At 36.9% G+C, this 15,128-nt stretch overlaps 1 protein-coding gene across 4 annotated transcripts in view; it reads left to right on the top strand.

The window, feature by feature from the left end:
• FRMD4A (FERM domain containing 4A) overlaps positions 1–15,128 on the top strand; it is a 1,911,200-nt gene that overhangs the window by 743,364 nt on the left and 1,152,708 nt on the right. For all 4 annotated transcript variants that reach the window (XM_044087941.1, XM_044087942.1, XM_044087944.1 and 1 more), the window contains exon 5: positions 11,415–11,499. In XM_044087941.1, the coding sequence (XP_043943876.1) occupies positions 11,415–11,499 (85 nt within the window). The remainder of the gene's footprint in view (positions 1–11,414; positions 11,500–15,128) is intronic.

Genomic DNA, 15,128 nt, shown 5'->3' with positions numbered 1-15,128 from the left:
TCGAAACCAGAGGAACTTTTAATTGTAAATCAGAACAGGTTATCTATGGTATAGAATGCCCTTGTGGCAAATTTTATATTGGAGAAACTAAAAGAACCTTATGTTGCAGGTTAAAGGAACATGTTAGAGACATTAAAAATCAGAAAGAAAGTAGTCCGTTAGCAGTACATTTCTATAAGTATCACAATAGTAAACCTGACAATTTAAAAGTCACAGTATTGGATAATGTTAATAATGAGGCATATTGTAGTGAATATCATGTAAAACAAATATTAAGGAGGAAGGAATTATGTCTTATACTAAAATTTAACACACTAAGTCCAAATGGACTGAACCATGACTGTTCTTGGAAAAGTTTGGTATAAGTTTATGATAATGGCACATATGCCTTTTGTATAGATGTCTTTTAAATATATTTTTTTAATTGTTGTATTGTCTTTTTAATTTAATTTGTAATTAACTGAGAGTAATTACTTAATTGTTAGTAGAGGTGTGTCTTTTGGAATGTATTTAAAGTGAGTATTCAGTGTTTGTTGAATTTTTACTCTGTAAAGGCAAGTTTGCCAGCTAGAGAAAATTATTGTGGAGAGAGTTTATTGTGCTTTTTACCTTCGAGTGGATTAAATATTTATCCAGAAGTGCAGTGGAGTTCTTCTTTCGTGGTACTACAAACCAAATTTGAATTTTTCTTTGTGGTTTTTGCATTCTTCATGGCTAGTGACTCCTTTGCTGCACTTCCAAGAATGTTTAGAGAATCTGGTATGGACAATACCCAAAAATCTATCGATAGTTTCTTGGTTTCATCTAATGGAACAGTGGGTGCCTTGAATGTGAATAATGTAATAGGCAGAGAAGATGTCTCTGTTCCAGAAAGAGCTTCAGCAATGTATAACAAATGGCAACAGGACAGAAAATTGTGGCAGCAAAATCCGTTTGCTAGAATTGGCAGAAAATCGGATACAACAGTTGCTCCGGACATTCAAGAACTTTTTTCTCAGATAGAGAAATTGTTATACAAAGAAACATCTGTTTTTTTGAATCTCCAAAGTTTACAGCGGTATGAGGAGTTGGACATTACTCCTCGGGGTCTACGAACTGTCAAGAGTCCATCGACTCCGTTTGATCTGATGAATGCTGAGGATAAGCAGTTCCATGAGAGATGGATACAAGCTGCTCACCGGTGCAGTAGAGATTGGGTTCGTATACTAATAGAAAGAGATTATCTAAAAAAGCAGAAGTTAAGAGAAGAAATTAAGAATCTATGTGTGGAAATCTGTAATAAAATCAAAAGTGATGATTTACAGCAGTTTCTAGTGCAAACCAATCAGCAATTATTGGACTATGAGTCTGATTTAATAGAGCGGAAGAAAAATAAGTTACATAGGGACTTGCGTGACTACGACAACAAGAGGACGTTCCTATTGACGAATAACACCAAAGTGAACCGGAAGCGAGTACAATTTGAACGAGCTGAGCATAATGTAGTAGTAGGAGGAAAAGGGCAAGCTTCAGCCGAAAGCGGTTTATCGCACACGGAAGACGACTCAGATGCCGAACCATTTCCAGCACTCCCCAACCCAGGAAATAGCAAGGGACTAGAGTGTTTTCAAAATGAGCGTTCCAGTCGAAAGCGGAGTTGGAATGGACAGGGACAACAGAGGGGAGGGTTTGGGAATCAGCGGTATCACAAAAGGGGTAAATGGTACTGACTTTAATAACGTTATGAGACATCCATCGAACTGTGAGTATGTAGTTAATTTGTCAGGAATAGAACTAACAGAGTATGATAGAAATGTATTAAATAAAGGGCTAAAATTTATTCCAACTGTTCTACCCAGAATTCATATGTTAAAGGCTGATATTTATAATTTTGCCCGAAGTTACATCTTATGGATTTTTTTAAAAATGACAAAGATATAAATATTGAAAGTGAAGGAAATGAATTTACAGATCTGAACATAACTAGTACAGAAGATGAGTTTTTTTCTTGTGATTCTGAATTAAATAGTATGGAATGTAATGAATTGGACACAAGTAAAATTATAGTAAAAAGTTCTTTTACACCTCCATATCGAAATGATAATATTAAATATTTATATAAATCGTTGTTACACAATTTAGAAGCAGATTTTTATTATTTTAAGCAACACCAAACTCAAATTAATTATAATTTATATAAGGAAGAATGGAATAGTTTGGTAAACTTGGGACAAAATGATAACATGGTATTCAAACCCTCTGATAAAGGGGGAAAATTGGTAATATTGAATGTCATCCAATACTTGGATATGTGTTATGCACATTTAAAGAAAAATGAGGTATATGAAAAAATTAAAATATCTGAATATGTGGATGCTCAGAAGAAATATGAGTATATTATAGATAAGGGGTATAGGTTAAGACATTTTTCTTATAAAGATGTGAAAGAAAAATTTAATCTAAATAATCCAAGAATGCCATGTTTTTATTGTTTACCCAAATTACACAAAAATGAATTTCCCCCACCGGGACGTCCCATAGTTTCAGCTACTGATAGTTTTTTACATAAAATTTCTATTTTATTACATACATATTTAGCATCATATGTATATAAATTACCATCATATGTTAAGGATGTATTTTCTCTTATTAATTGTATAAAAACTATAAGATGGGATGAAAGTATGTATTTTGTGGTGATAGATGTAGTGAGCTTATACACAAGCATAAAACATGAGGATGGATTGTTTGCTGTTAAGCAATGTATAGGTGACACAGTAGTTACTGATTATGTGTTAGAACTGCTACACGTGTTTAAACAATAATATATTTGAGTTTAACGGAGATATCTATAGACAAAGGCAAGGTACAGCAATGGGGGCTGCCTTCGCTCCCAGTTATGCCAATATTTTTATGGGTATATTTGAAAATAAATATATATATACTAACCCTTTCTATAATAAATATGTCTATAGATATTTCCGTTATATTGATGATTTGTTGTTCATATGTAGGGGCGGGCGAGACAGTATTCATCAGTTTTTGATAGAAATAGAGAATAATAATATGAATATAAAATTTGATGGATTACAAATGGGTAATACAGTACAATACTTGGATATTACCTTAAAAGGACATAATAATTTATTAATAGAACATGAATTACATAGGAAGTTTCAGGGTTCGGGCTCGGTGTTGCATGGTACAAGTTACCATCCACCACATGTAATTAAATCTATTCCTTATACTGAATTTAATAGAGTGAAGCGACTATGTAGTAATCCTAATGTTAGGGAGAAAGAATATCTGTTAAGTTACAATAAATTTAAGAACAGAGGATATTCTGAGAGGGATTTAAAATATAGTCTTAAAAAAGTTAAGAATAATTGTAATAATAGTAGTATTGGTAGTAGTTGTAATAATAAAGAAGCAAAAGATATAGTGTATTTTGTTTCAACATATTCTGTACTGTCTGAACAAGTTAAGACACGAGTAATGTTCAGTTGGAATGTTCTTAAAAAGGAACTGGAATTTTTAAAAAATAATGGGCTTAGTTTCTCTTATAGTAGAGGAAGAAATGTTCAGGATTTCATAGTACATAGTCGATTTAAAACACCGAGGATGTTAATGTATAAACAAGTGAAACATCAAGGTACTAGAAAATGTGGAGAGTGTACTATATGTAAGTACATAGTTCCACAGTTTAAATTTATTAATGGAACTGTTTTCGAAACCAGAGGAACTTTTAATTGTAAATCAGAACAGGTTATCTGTGGTATAGAATGCCCTTGTGGCAAATTTTATATTGGAGAAACTAAAAGAACCTTATGTTGCAGGTTAAAGGAACATGTTAGAGACATTAAAAATCAGAAAGAAAGTAGTCCGTTAGCAGTACATTTCTATAAGTATCACAATAGTAAACCTGACAATTTAAAAGTCACAGTATTGGATAATGTTAATAATGAGGCATATTGTAGTGAATATCATGTAAAACAAATATTAAGGAGGAAGGAATTATGTCTTATACTAAAATTTAACACACTAAGTCCAAATGGACTGAACCATGACTGTTCTTGGAAAAGTTTGGTATAAGTTTATGATAATGGCACATATGCCTTTTGTATAGATGTCTTTTAAATATATTTTTTTAATTGTTGTATTGTCTTTTTAATTTAATTTGTAATTAACTGAGAGTAATTACTTAATTGTTAGTAGAGGTGTGTCTTTTGGTATGTATTTAAAGTGAGTATTCAGTGTTTGTTGAATTTTTACTCTGTAAAGGCAAGTTTGCCGAGGCGCTAGAGAAAATTATTGTGGAGAGAGTTTATTGTGCTTTTTACCTTCGAGTGGATTAAATATTTATCCAGAAGTGCAGTGGAGTTCTTCTTTCGTGGTACTACAAACCAAATTTGAACTTTTCTTTGGTGGTTTTTGCATTCTTCATGGCTAGTGACTCCTTTGCTGCACTTCCAAGAATGTTTAGAGAATCTGGTATGGACAATACCCAAAAATCTATCGATAGTTTCTTGGTTTCATCTAATGGAACAGTGGGTGCCTTGAATGTGAATAATGTAATAGGCAGAGAAGATGTCTCTGTTCCAGAAAGAGCTTCAGCAATGTATAACAAATGGCAACAGGACAGAAAATTGTGGCAGCAAAATCCGTTTGCTAGAATTGGCAGAAAATCGGATACAACAGTTGCTCCGGACATTCAAGAACTTTTTTCTCAGATAGAGAAATTGTTATACAAAGAAACATCTGTTTTTTTGAATCTCCAAAGTTTACAGCGGTATGAGGAGTTGGACATTACTCCTCGGGGTCTACGAACTGTCAAGAGTCCATCGACTCCGTTTGATCTGATGAATGCTGAGGATAAGCAGTTCCATGAGAGATGGATACAAGCTGCTCACCGGTGCAGTAGAGATTGGGTTCGTATACTAATAGAAAGAGATTATCTAAAAAAGCAGAAGTTAAGAGAAGAAATTAAGAATCTATGTGTGGAAATCTGTAATAAAATCAAAAGTGATGATTTACAGCAGTTTCTAGTGCAAACCAATCAGCAATTATTGGACTATGAGTCTGATTTAATAGAGCGGAAGAAAAATAAGTTACATAGGGACTTGCGTGACTACGACAACAAGAGGACGTTCCTATTGAATAACACCAAAGTGAACCGGGCGAGTACAATTTGAACGAGCTGAGCATAATGTAGTAGTAGGAGGAAAAGGGCAAGCTTCAGCCGGCGGTTTATCGCACGGAAGACGACTCAGATGCCGAACCATTTCCAGCACTCCCCAACCCAGGAAATAGCAAGGGACTAGAGTGTTTTCAAAATGAGCGTTCAGTCGAAAGCGGAGTTGGAATGGACAGGGACAACAGAGGGAGGGTTTGGGAATCAGCGGTATCACAAAAGGGTAAATGGTACTGACTTTAATAACGTTATGAGACATCCATCGAACTGTGAGTATGTAGTTAATTTGTCAGGAATAGAACTAACAGAGTATGATAGAAATGTATTAAATAAAGGGCTAAAATTTATTCCAACTGTTCTACCCAGAATTCATATGTTAAAGGCTGATATTTATAATTTTGCCCGAAGTTACATCTTATGGATTTTTTTAAAAATGACAAAGATATAAATATTGAAAGTGAAGGAAATGAATTTACAGATCTGAACATAACTAGTACAGAAGATGAGTTTTTTTCTTGTGATTCTGAATTAAATAGTATGGAATGTAATGAATTGGACACAAGTAAAATTATAGTAAAAAGTTCTTTTACACCTCCATATCGAAATGATAATATTAAATATTTATATAAATCGTTGTTACACAATTTAGAAGCAGATTTTTATTATTTTAAGCAACACCAAACTCAAATTAATTATAATTTATATAAGGAAGAATGGAATAGTTTGGTAAACTTGGGACAAAATGATAACATGGTATTCAAACCCTCTGATAAAGGGGGTAAATTGGTAATATTGAATGTCATCCAATACTTGGATATGTGTTATGCACATTTAAAGAAAAATGAGGTATATGAAAAAATTAAAATATCTGAATATGTGGATGCTCAGAAGAAATATGAGTATATTATAGATAAGGGGTATAGGTTAAGACATTTTTCTTATAAAGATGTGAAAGAAAAATTTAATCTAAATAATCCAAGAATGCCATGTTTTTATTGTTTACCCAAATTACACAAAAATGAATTTCCCCCACCGGGACGTCCCATAGTTTCAGCTACTGATAGTTTTTTTACATAAAATTTCTATTTTATTACATACATATTTAGCATCATATGTATATAAATTACCATCATATGTTAAGGATGTATTTTCTCTTATTAATTGTATAAAAACTATAAGATGGGATGAAAGTATGTATTTTGTGGTGATAGATGTAGTGAGCTTATACACAAGCATAAAACATGAGGATGGATTGTTTGCTGTTAAGCAATGTATAGGTGACACAGTAGTTACTGATTATGTGTTAGAACTGCTACACGTGTTTAAACAATAATATATTTGAGTTTAACGGAGATATCTATAGACAAAGGCAAGGTACAGCAATGGGGGCTGCCTTCGCTCCCAGTTATGCCAATATTTTTATGGGTATATTTGAAAATAAATATATATATACTAACCCTTTCTATAATAAATATGTCTATAGATATTTCCGTTATATTGATGATTTGTTGTTCATATGTAGGGGCGGGCGAGACAGTATTCATCAGTTTTTGATAGAAATAGAGAATAATAATATGAATATAAAATTTGATGGATTACAAATGGGTAATACAGTACAATACTTGGATATTACCTTAAAAGGACATAATAATTTATTAATAGAACATGAATTACATAGGAAGTTTCAGGGTTCGGGCTCGGTGTTGCATGGTACAAGTTACCATCCACCACATGTAATTAAATCTATTCCTTATACTGAATTTAATAGAGTGAAGCGACTATGTAGTAATCCTAATGTTAGGGAGAAAGAATATCTGTTAAGTTACAATAAATTTAAGAACAGAGGATATTCTGAGAGGGATTTAAAATATAGTCTTAAAAAAGTTAAGAATAATTGTAATAATAGTAGTATTGGTAGTAGTTGTAATAATAAAGAAGCAAAAGATATAGTGTATTTTGTTTCAACATATTCTGTACTGTCTGAACAAGTTAAGACACGAGTAATGTTCAGTTGGAATGTTCTTAAAAAGGAACTGGAATTTTTAAAAAATAATGGGCTTAGTTTCTCTTATAGTAGAGGAAGAAATGTTCAGGATTTCATAGTACATAGTCGATTTAAAACACCGAGGATGTTAATGTATAAACAAGTGAAACATCAAGGTACTAGAAAATGTGGAGAGTGTACTATATGTAAGTACATAGTTCCACAGTTTAAATTTATTAATGGAACTGTTTTCGAAACCAGAGGAACTTTTAATTGTAAATCAGAACAGGTTATCTGTGGTATAGAATGCCCTTGTGGCAAATTTTATATTGGAGAAACTAAAAGAACCTTATGTTGCAGGTTAAAGGAACATGTTAGAGACATTAAAATCAGAAAGAAAGTAGTCCGTTAGCAGTACATTTCTATAAGTATCACAATAGTAAACCTGACAATTTAAAAGTCACAGTATTGGATAATGTTAATAATGAGGCATATTGTAGTGAATATCATGTAAAACAAATATTAAGGAGGAAGGAATTATGTCTTATACTAAAATTTAACACACTAAGTCCAAATGGACTGAACCATGACTGTTCTTGGAAAAGTTTGGTATAAGTTTATGATAATGGCACATATGCCTTTTGTATAGATGTCTTTTAAATATATTTTTTTAATTGTTGTATTGTCTTTTTAATTTAATTTGTAATTAACTGGGAGTAATTACTTAATTGTTAGTAGAGGTGTGTCTTTTGGTATGTATTTAAAGTGAGTATTCAGTGTTTGTTGAATTTTTACTCTGTAAAGGCAAGTTTGCCGAGGCGCTAGAGAAAATTATTGTGGAGAGAGTTTATTGTGCTTTTTACCTTCGAGTGGATTAAATATTTATCCAGAAGTGCAGTGGAGTTCTTCTTTCGTGGTACTACAAACCAAATTTGAACTTTTCTTTGGTGGTTTTTGCAAACTTCAGTGGTACTTAAAAAGCCTTTGGTGTCAACATTCACAGGACCTGGAAACTATTATACCTACGATAACCTGTCTAAGGAAAGATTTTCTTTGGTGGGTAAGCAGCATGCAACCACAACAAGGGACTTCCCTTTTCACAACCCCACGCTGCCCAGACCCTAACCACAGATGCATCAGACTATGCCTGGAGTGCTCATCTGGATGGCAGGTGCATTCAGGGCCATTGGAGCCCAAACCAAATTCATCTGCACATCAACCAAAAAGAGATGCTAGCTGTTCAGCATGCCCTGACAGCTTTCAGTCCCCTGCTCTCTCCGGGGCCTCTGCATATCAAAACCGACAACACCACAGTAATGTGGCACATCATCAAGCAGGGGGAACCCACTCCTACCCTCTCTGCAGGCTAGCCATGACCCTTTGGAACATGGCCCCAGCCATGCATATTCATCTGCAAGCTCAATTCCTGCCAGGCAACCAAAGCTCTCTGACAGACAACCTAAGCAGAAATTTCCTAGACCCACACGAGTGGCAGTTAAACCACAACACCTTCAACCTTGTAACCCCAAAATGGGGCACCTTGAAGGTTGACCTATTTTCCTCCCCCTATGACCACCAGCTCAACAAATTCTGCACCCGGACCCTCACAGCAAGGCCTGGAAAGTGGATGCCCTATCCTTCCAGTGGGCAAACCTCTCAATCTGTGCTTTTCCCTGTCTTACTCTTATGACCAGAGTATTACTCAAAATAAGGGAGGAAAGACCAAGGGCAATCCTGATTGCCCCAGACTGGTCACGCCAACACTGGTACCCACTACTGCACAGTCTGTCCCTAGTGCCTCCATGGCACCTACCCCAGATTCCAACTCTCCTTACTCAGCAGTAGGGAGAGTTCTTGCATCCACAGTTGCAGACACAGAGCCTAGCAGCCTGGCTTATTCCTTGACTTCTCCTCCAGTGGCCATCCTAAGCAAACAAGTCCTGGATGTTATACGTGAAGCCAGACAACCCAGTACTAGAAAATCCTATGCTGACAAGTGGAAAAGGTATTGTTCCTGGATCCAGACTAAAGGAGCTGACCCAGCACAGCCCTCCTTACCTCTTGTACTGGATTACCTAGCAGACATACTCCCCAGGGGCCTATCCTTCTCTTCAATTAAAATCCATGCCTCTGCCATCTCTGCACATTACAGCACTGAGTCACCTCTCTTGTCACACCCTCTCATCAAACAATTCCTGAGAGGGGCTAACAACTTAAGGCCACTAAGGGGAGCCCCTACTCCTGCTTGGGACCTTAACTTTGTGTTGGAAAAGCTCACCCCCCGCTTTGAACCTGCAGCTTCAGCGGAGTTACAATTCCTCTCTCGGAAAACGGCCTTGCTTCTGGCCATCACTTCAGCTAGGAGAGTGTCTGAGTTACAAACACTTATGGCTGTGGAACCTTTCATCATTTTTCGTGCTAACAGGGTCTCCCTCAGGACTAATCCAACTGTCATGTCTAAGGTGGTGTCCATTGTGGCTCTCAACCAATCTATTCATTTGCCCACCTTTTTCCCTAAACCTCAAAATAAAGGAGAAAGGGTCCTGCACTCTTTAGATGTGCACAGACAGCTGAAATTCTACATGGGTAGAACTAAACCCTTTAGGAAATCTGACCAATTACTAGTCAGCTTTGCACCAGGGGCAGAGGGCAAAGCCATATCAAAACAAACCATCTCCAAATGGATAGCACACTGCATCCATTTCTGTTACAAACACCATGGGAAACCACCCCCACTGGGAGTCAGAACACATTCAACTAGGGCAACTTCAACCTCTACAGCCTTTCTCAGTGGAGTCCCTACCAGGGACATCCTGGAAGCTGCAACATGGGGATCTGTTCATACCTTCAGCAAGCATTACCACCTGCCTATCTTTTCTAAATCCAGGGCAGGCTTTGCAACCACAGTCCTGCAGGGCATTCTAGCCAGCCCAAACTCTTCTTGACTGCCTCCACCTGATCCTCAGCTTTGGAAATCAACCCAAGTGTGATGACTGCAACAGTGAAACACGAAGAACATAGTACGGTTGCGTAAACTTACCATAAGTGTAGATGTTCAAGTGTATTGACTGTTGCAGTCCTGGTTTCCCACCCTCCAGCCCCCTTGTCTCTTTCTCTCTGTCACTCTCTCTCGCTTCCTTACCCTTACCCTTACAGGGCTATTGGTATTTACTTTCTTCTGGTGGTGTTTTTCCACCATAACTTGGCTCCCTTTTTGGGGCTCCTGACATTTGGAGTAAGAAAAACTGATGATGTGGCATCGGCTGCCTGTTTTTATACCACTGACGACCTGACGTCAGTACTGAAGTGACAGCAACTGATGCAGAAATACTAAGCCTCTGGTATTCGGGCCGACTGAGGGCTACCCCTGGCAGGATAACCCAAGTGTGATGAGTGCAACAGTGAATGCACTCAAACATCTACATTTATTTTAAGTGTACACAACTGTACTTTCCTGTTTGAGCTCCTGAACTTTGTTCTTGCTCTTTACTGTAAGTCCCTACCTACCCATATATACACACATATGTATATATATATATATATATATATATATATATATATATATAGATATGTATATATATATATATAGATATGTATATATATATATATATATATATATATATATATAGATATATATATAGATATATATATAGATATATATATAGCTATATATATAGATATGTATATATATATATATATATATATATAGATATGTATAGATATATATATATAAAATGAATATATACTTATATATTCCTGTAAACAGTTGGTAAAATGTTTGCAGTAATGTCGATCTGAGGTAATTTGGGGGGAATATGTTATGGGTTGGAGAGGAGGATCTCGAGCTTCGAATCCTAAGCTTGTAAAGCAGCCGAGTCATATCCGAGGGTCGGATCCAGGAAGCATGAAAATGGACAACACAGATGAAGCGTTATGGTAAATACATAACTTCTTTTGTTACATGTTTGTAACACGCGGGTAGTGGTCATTGTATATAGAACCATTCTCCAACTTTACTAGCATGTTAATTAAAAGTTTGGTAATATGTTTAGGACTTGAGCTGAAATTTCATGTGCTTTCTTTGTGAATACTGTTGGTATTATAAGTTTGGTTATTAAATCTGGTTGCATTTTAAAGAGGGAAAGGGAACCATGGGCTAAAGAGGTGTATGGCGCAAGCCTGAAGAAAATCAATAATGAGTACAGTTTCTTTTGTTAGATAACATTTTCTATGCTTATATTGTGTCTTCTTCCTTTTCAGGTTCTACATTGAAAGTATAGCGTACCTGAAGGACAATGCAACAATAGAGCTGTTTTTTCTTAATGCCAAATGCTGTATTTACAAAGTAGGTCATCATATGCATGCTGTCATATTTCACATATTAACAGTGCATGTTTAATGGTATTCTTCCAGTGAACTTCTGCCTTTTGTAGAGGGAAATTTGATGCTAATCATTGTACCAGTTATCTGAGTTATATGATATATGATCACAGAGAAAACAATTAATATGACGTGCATAAATAAAATGTAGACAAATGATGAACCTTTGACTGGCCAAAAGCTCACTGTGTAAAGTCCAGTTTCATTCTTATTGTAACTAGGACTAGTTCTAGGAAATAACAGAAGTGCAAATTTTGTTGTCATCTGCATTGATTTTTGGGATACTGCGCAGGAATTGTAAATATATTTACTCTGAGACTGCTGTATCTCGGAGGAAAAGGTAATTTCCCTGTGATACTGCAGCCTTGTACTTTATACACCAAACCATACCTTCTTGTGCATTTGTGATTGTGTACCTGGATGAAGATTGCAAATTGCTCATGATGAAGCTTAGTTGCTTGACTATATTATTTCACTTGGTAAGTATTTTAATCCATTTTAGTGAATGGCCGAAGTATACATCTTCACCCTGATTGGAGGATGAATTTTCTCCAACAGGGTGTTAATGTACCAGTAGTGCAGTAAAAAAAATACAAGAAGTCCAACACTTGGCAACATATTAAGGTATCATGAAACCCGCACAGAAAGAAAGCAAGCGGCTACCATTATTTTATTCTCACTAAACACAACTTTGCTGTATACATAGTGTAAAATTAAAAAAAAAATACAGACGAGTGTTTGTGTGCAAATACATGCATGTGAGGGAGACACTAAGCCAGAGAACATCACTGAAAAAAAGAGAGAGAGAGAGCACAGACCTATTTCCTTTGACTGCAACATGCAGATCATTGGCACACATTGCCTCAACAATAAGCAGTATGACACTGTAATGTCTGCTGTTAGTGACTGACTATAATTCTCAGCAAATTAAACTTTCTGCGAGGGGTAGAGCAGAACTATGCTGCAAAATAAGGGACAGTTAAGAGGCACATAGAGGGGGAGGTTGCAGTGTTTTTTTTCTATTTTATTCTTCAGTCATTTGATCAGAATGAGATCTGTGGTGTATTCACGCAGCAGAGTGGCTGCAACTGCTGTGCATTTGCGTGCACGTGTGTTTATATGTATGTGCGTGAGTCCATCTGTCTCTGAATTTGTGTGTTTGTAGTCATGAAATACTTCTATAGCATATTTTGGCTGTAAAATATTTCCTCCATCTAGAATTACTTATGCTACAACAAGTCTGAAACATTAGTATATATAAGAAAAAAAAACTGTTTAACAGACAGCCCATTTTCTAAGTGCAGTAATGCCCTCCAAGCTGGCATTGTCAGAGGACTAATGCCTTTCCAGGGCAGTAGGGATATCTGCCTGTGGCCTTACAGCACCCCTTGGCATGTGTTCATTTCTTAATGTCCACCCTGTTACTCATGCTTGCTTATCATGGTATCCATTTTTTTTCTTTTCACTCTCTTAAAGTTTTCTGTTGCATATTTAATCTTAGTTTGTTCCACTTAGTAGCTAATTTCTTTTCCCTGTTTTATTTTGTAATTATTGGTTAAAAAGGCAAAGCATTCCCCACAGATGTGTAACAAGGTTTTGTAGTAAGCAGACTACACCTAACGATTTTCACTTGAAGTGCTTAGCTGTTGCATTCAGAATCATTCGGGTCCTCGAATTACAAGCAGTCTCTATCCATTCCATTTGTGGAGTGCTGACGGCTAACTCTTCAGTTGGAGAGTTTTGTACAGTTGTGTGCTTGTCATACAGTTGTCTGCTTGCCTGATTCTCAAACTCGTATGATACAACTGCCAGAAGAATTGTCACCTGCAAACAGACGCCATTCCCATGATGAAGCTGTCTTTCCTTTAAACCGTTGCATAGATTGTTTCTTTAAATGTGATCAAGAAACAATTTAATTCTAGCTGTTCAAACACAGCTCATTGAAGTTGTTCTTTTGAGTGATTCTGCATCAGTCAGGCAGTATATTTTTGAGTGACTGTGCATCATTTGTTCACAGGGGATACCCAAGTGATACCTTACCACCGCTTCAGTACCAGAACATCAGGAAAAATGAAAATGGAGAACCTTCTCCTTCATCGATAACACATTTGCAAAGTACTCGTATGGCTGACCTGAATTCAGACCATGATGATAGTGGTTTGCAGTCATCGCTATTGCTGTACCTTGTACTAGAACTCTGCCACAAAGGTGCAAGTCTTGGAGGAGAGCCTGAGCTTAGCTCTCCCAGAGGTGATTCCAGTAGTAAAACAGCTTTCTGTGCCACACAGGTGCTGAACATGTGCTTGACAAGCCAGAGCTGAAACCCTCAAAAACCCTCAGCCCCAGTGGACACCTACTGGCCCAGAGGAGTTGCAGTTCCAACTGTTGTGTTTGGAGGTGTTTTCCAGGGTAGTAGTGCCACCCAATGTCCAGTTAATCAGTGCTTGAGAGCAGCTGGGTCTGTTCATGGGACATGATGCTTCAAATCAACTGGCCAATGGTTAGGAGGTATTTGGATCAATACCTCCCCTTTTTTGGTCGCCCTGAGGTTCATTGGATTCTGTGAGGCTTTGTGTGTGTAGGGCTGAATTTTGAAGTCAGATGGGGGCTTAAATAGTGTGTGCACAGCTTCATTCTTAAGGAATATGGCCTAATGCCAGTGCCAAACCCAGTGCACTGATAATAGTGAGCACATGCTCACATTCTGGTTCCATATTGTCACATGACAAATGCACATCCATTTCACATTCTCACATGTGGAACCATGACCAAGCTAACATCAGGAAATGAGATGAGAAGCATATAGCTGTCTCCCTCTCATGCTCATAAGAGGAGTCTAAAAATGTGGAGCCATTGTGCCATGGATAAAGACGAGTCTCTTTTCTCTGTCCAGCTCCCCATGACTTTTGATTTATTGAAACCTTCAGGCACATGAAGTTCAATATGGACTGGTCTCCAGCACCTGTCTTTGCCCTGTAGGAGATGTCTGAAATGATTACATTGGGATGAAATTGGGGAAACCTTGACTTATGACATCCCTGAAGCCAGTTATCAAAGATGCTATGCTTAACATCCTAGAAGCACCTTCACTCTTCATCTGCGGTACCCTTTACAAGCCCTCAGCTGAGTGATTTGTCCCAAACCAGGTATCATAGAGCTGACTTCTGTGATCTCTGCAGTCTAATGTAGCTCCCAGAGGCTAAAGAATTTTGCTTCCATGTAACCATGACAGAGTCCACGACTTTGTACAGGTATGGTGAAAGATTACATTAAGGCCTAGCGCCCTCAACTTTTTCATTTCATCTTTCTAAATTTCAATGTTGCTTAGTAATTCAAACCTTGGAAAATCTGACAATGCTGTCTGGATCTGGGCTTTGTGGGGATCTCTTGAGAATCTGCAGGTTCCAGGGTGAGTTTCCTTATAGTCTGCTTTAACATTGGCTGTGTAAACTGTAGCTCAACAAAGGCTTGGACATCTGCTTGCAGAAGATGGTGTAGCTGAGGTTGTCCTTTCTCAGTGAGAAGTGAAAAACAACATGCTGGGTGCCAGATTCACTGGGGAAGTGCTTTTCATCTAGACCTTCCAAGACCTGA

This window comes from Protopterus annectens, chromosome 11.part0, assembly GCF_019279795.1.
Source record: "Protopterus annectens isolate FY-2018-M chromosome 11.part0, PAN1.0, whole genome shotgun sequence".
Taxonomy (NCBI): domain Eukaryota; kingdom Metazoa; phylum Chordata; order Ceratodontiformes; family Protopteridae; genus Protopterus; species Protopterus annectens.
Note: the sequence above shows the minus strand (reverse complement) of the source record. Positions and strands in the feature narration are given on the sequence as shown.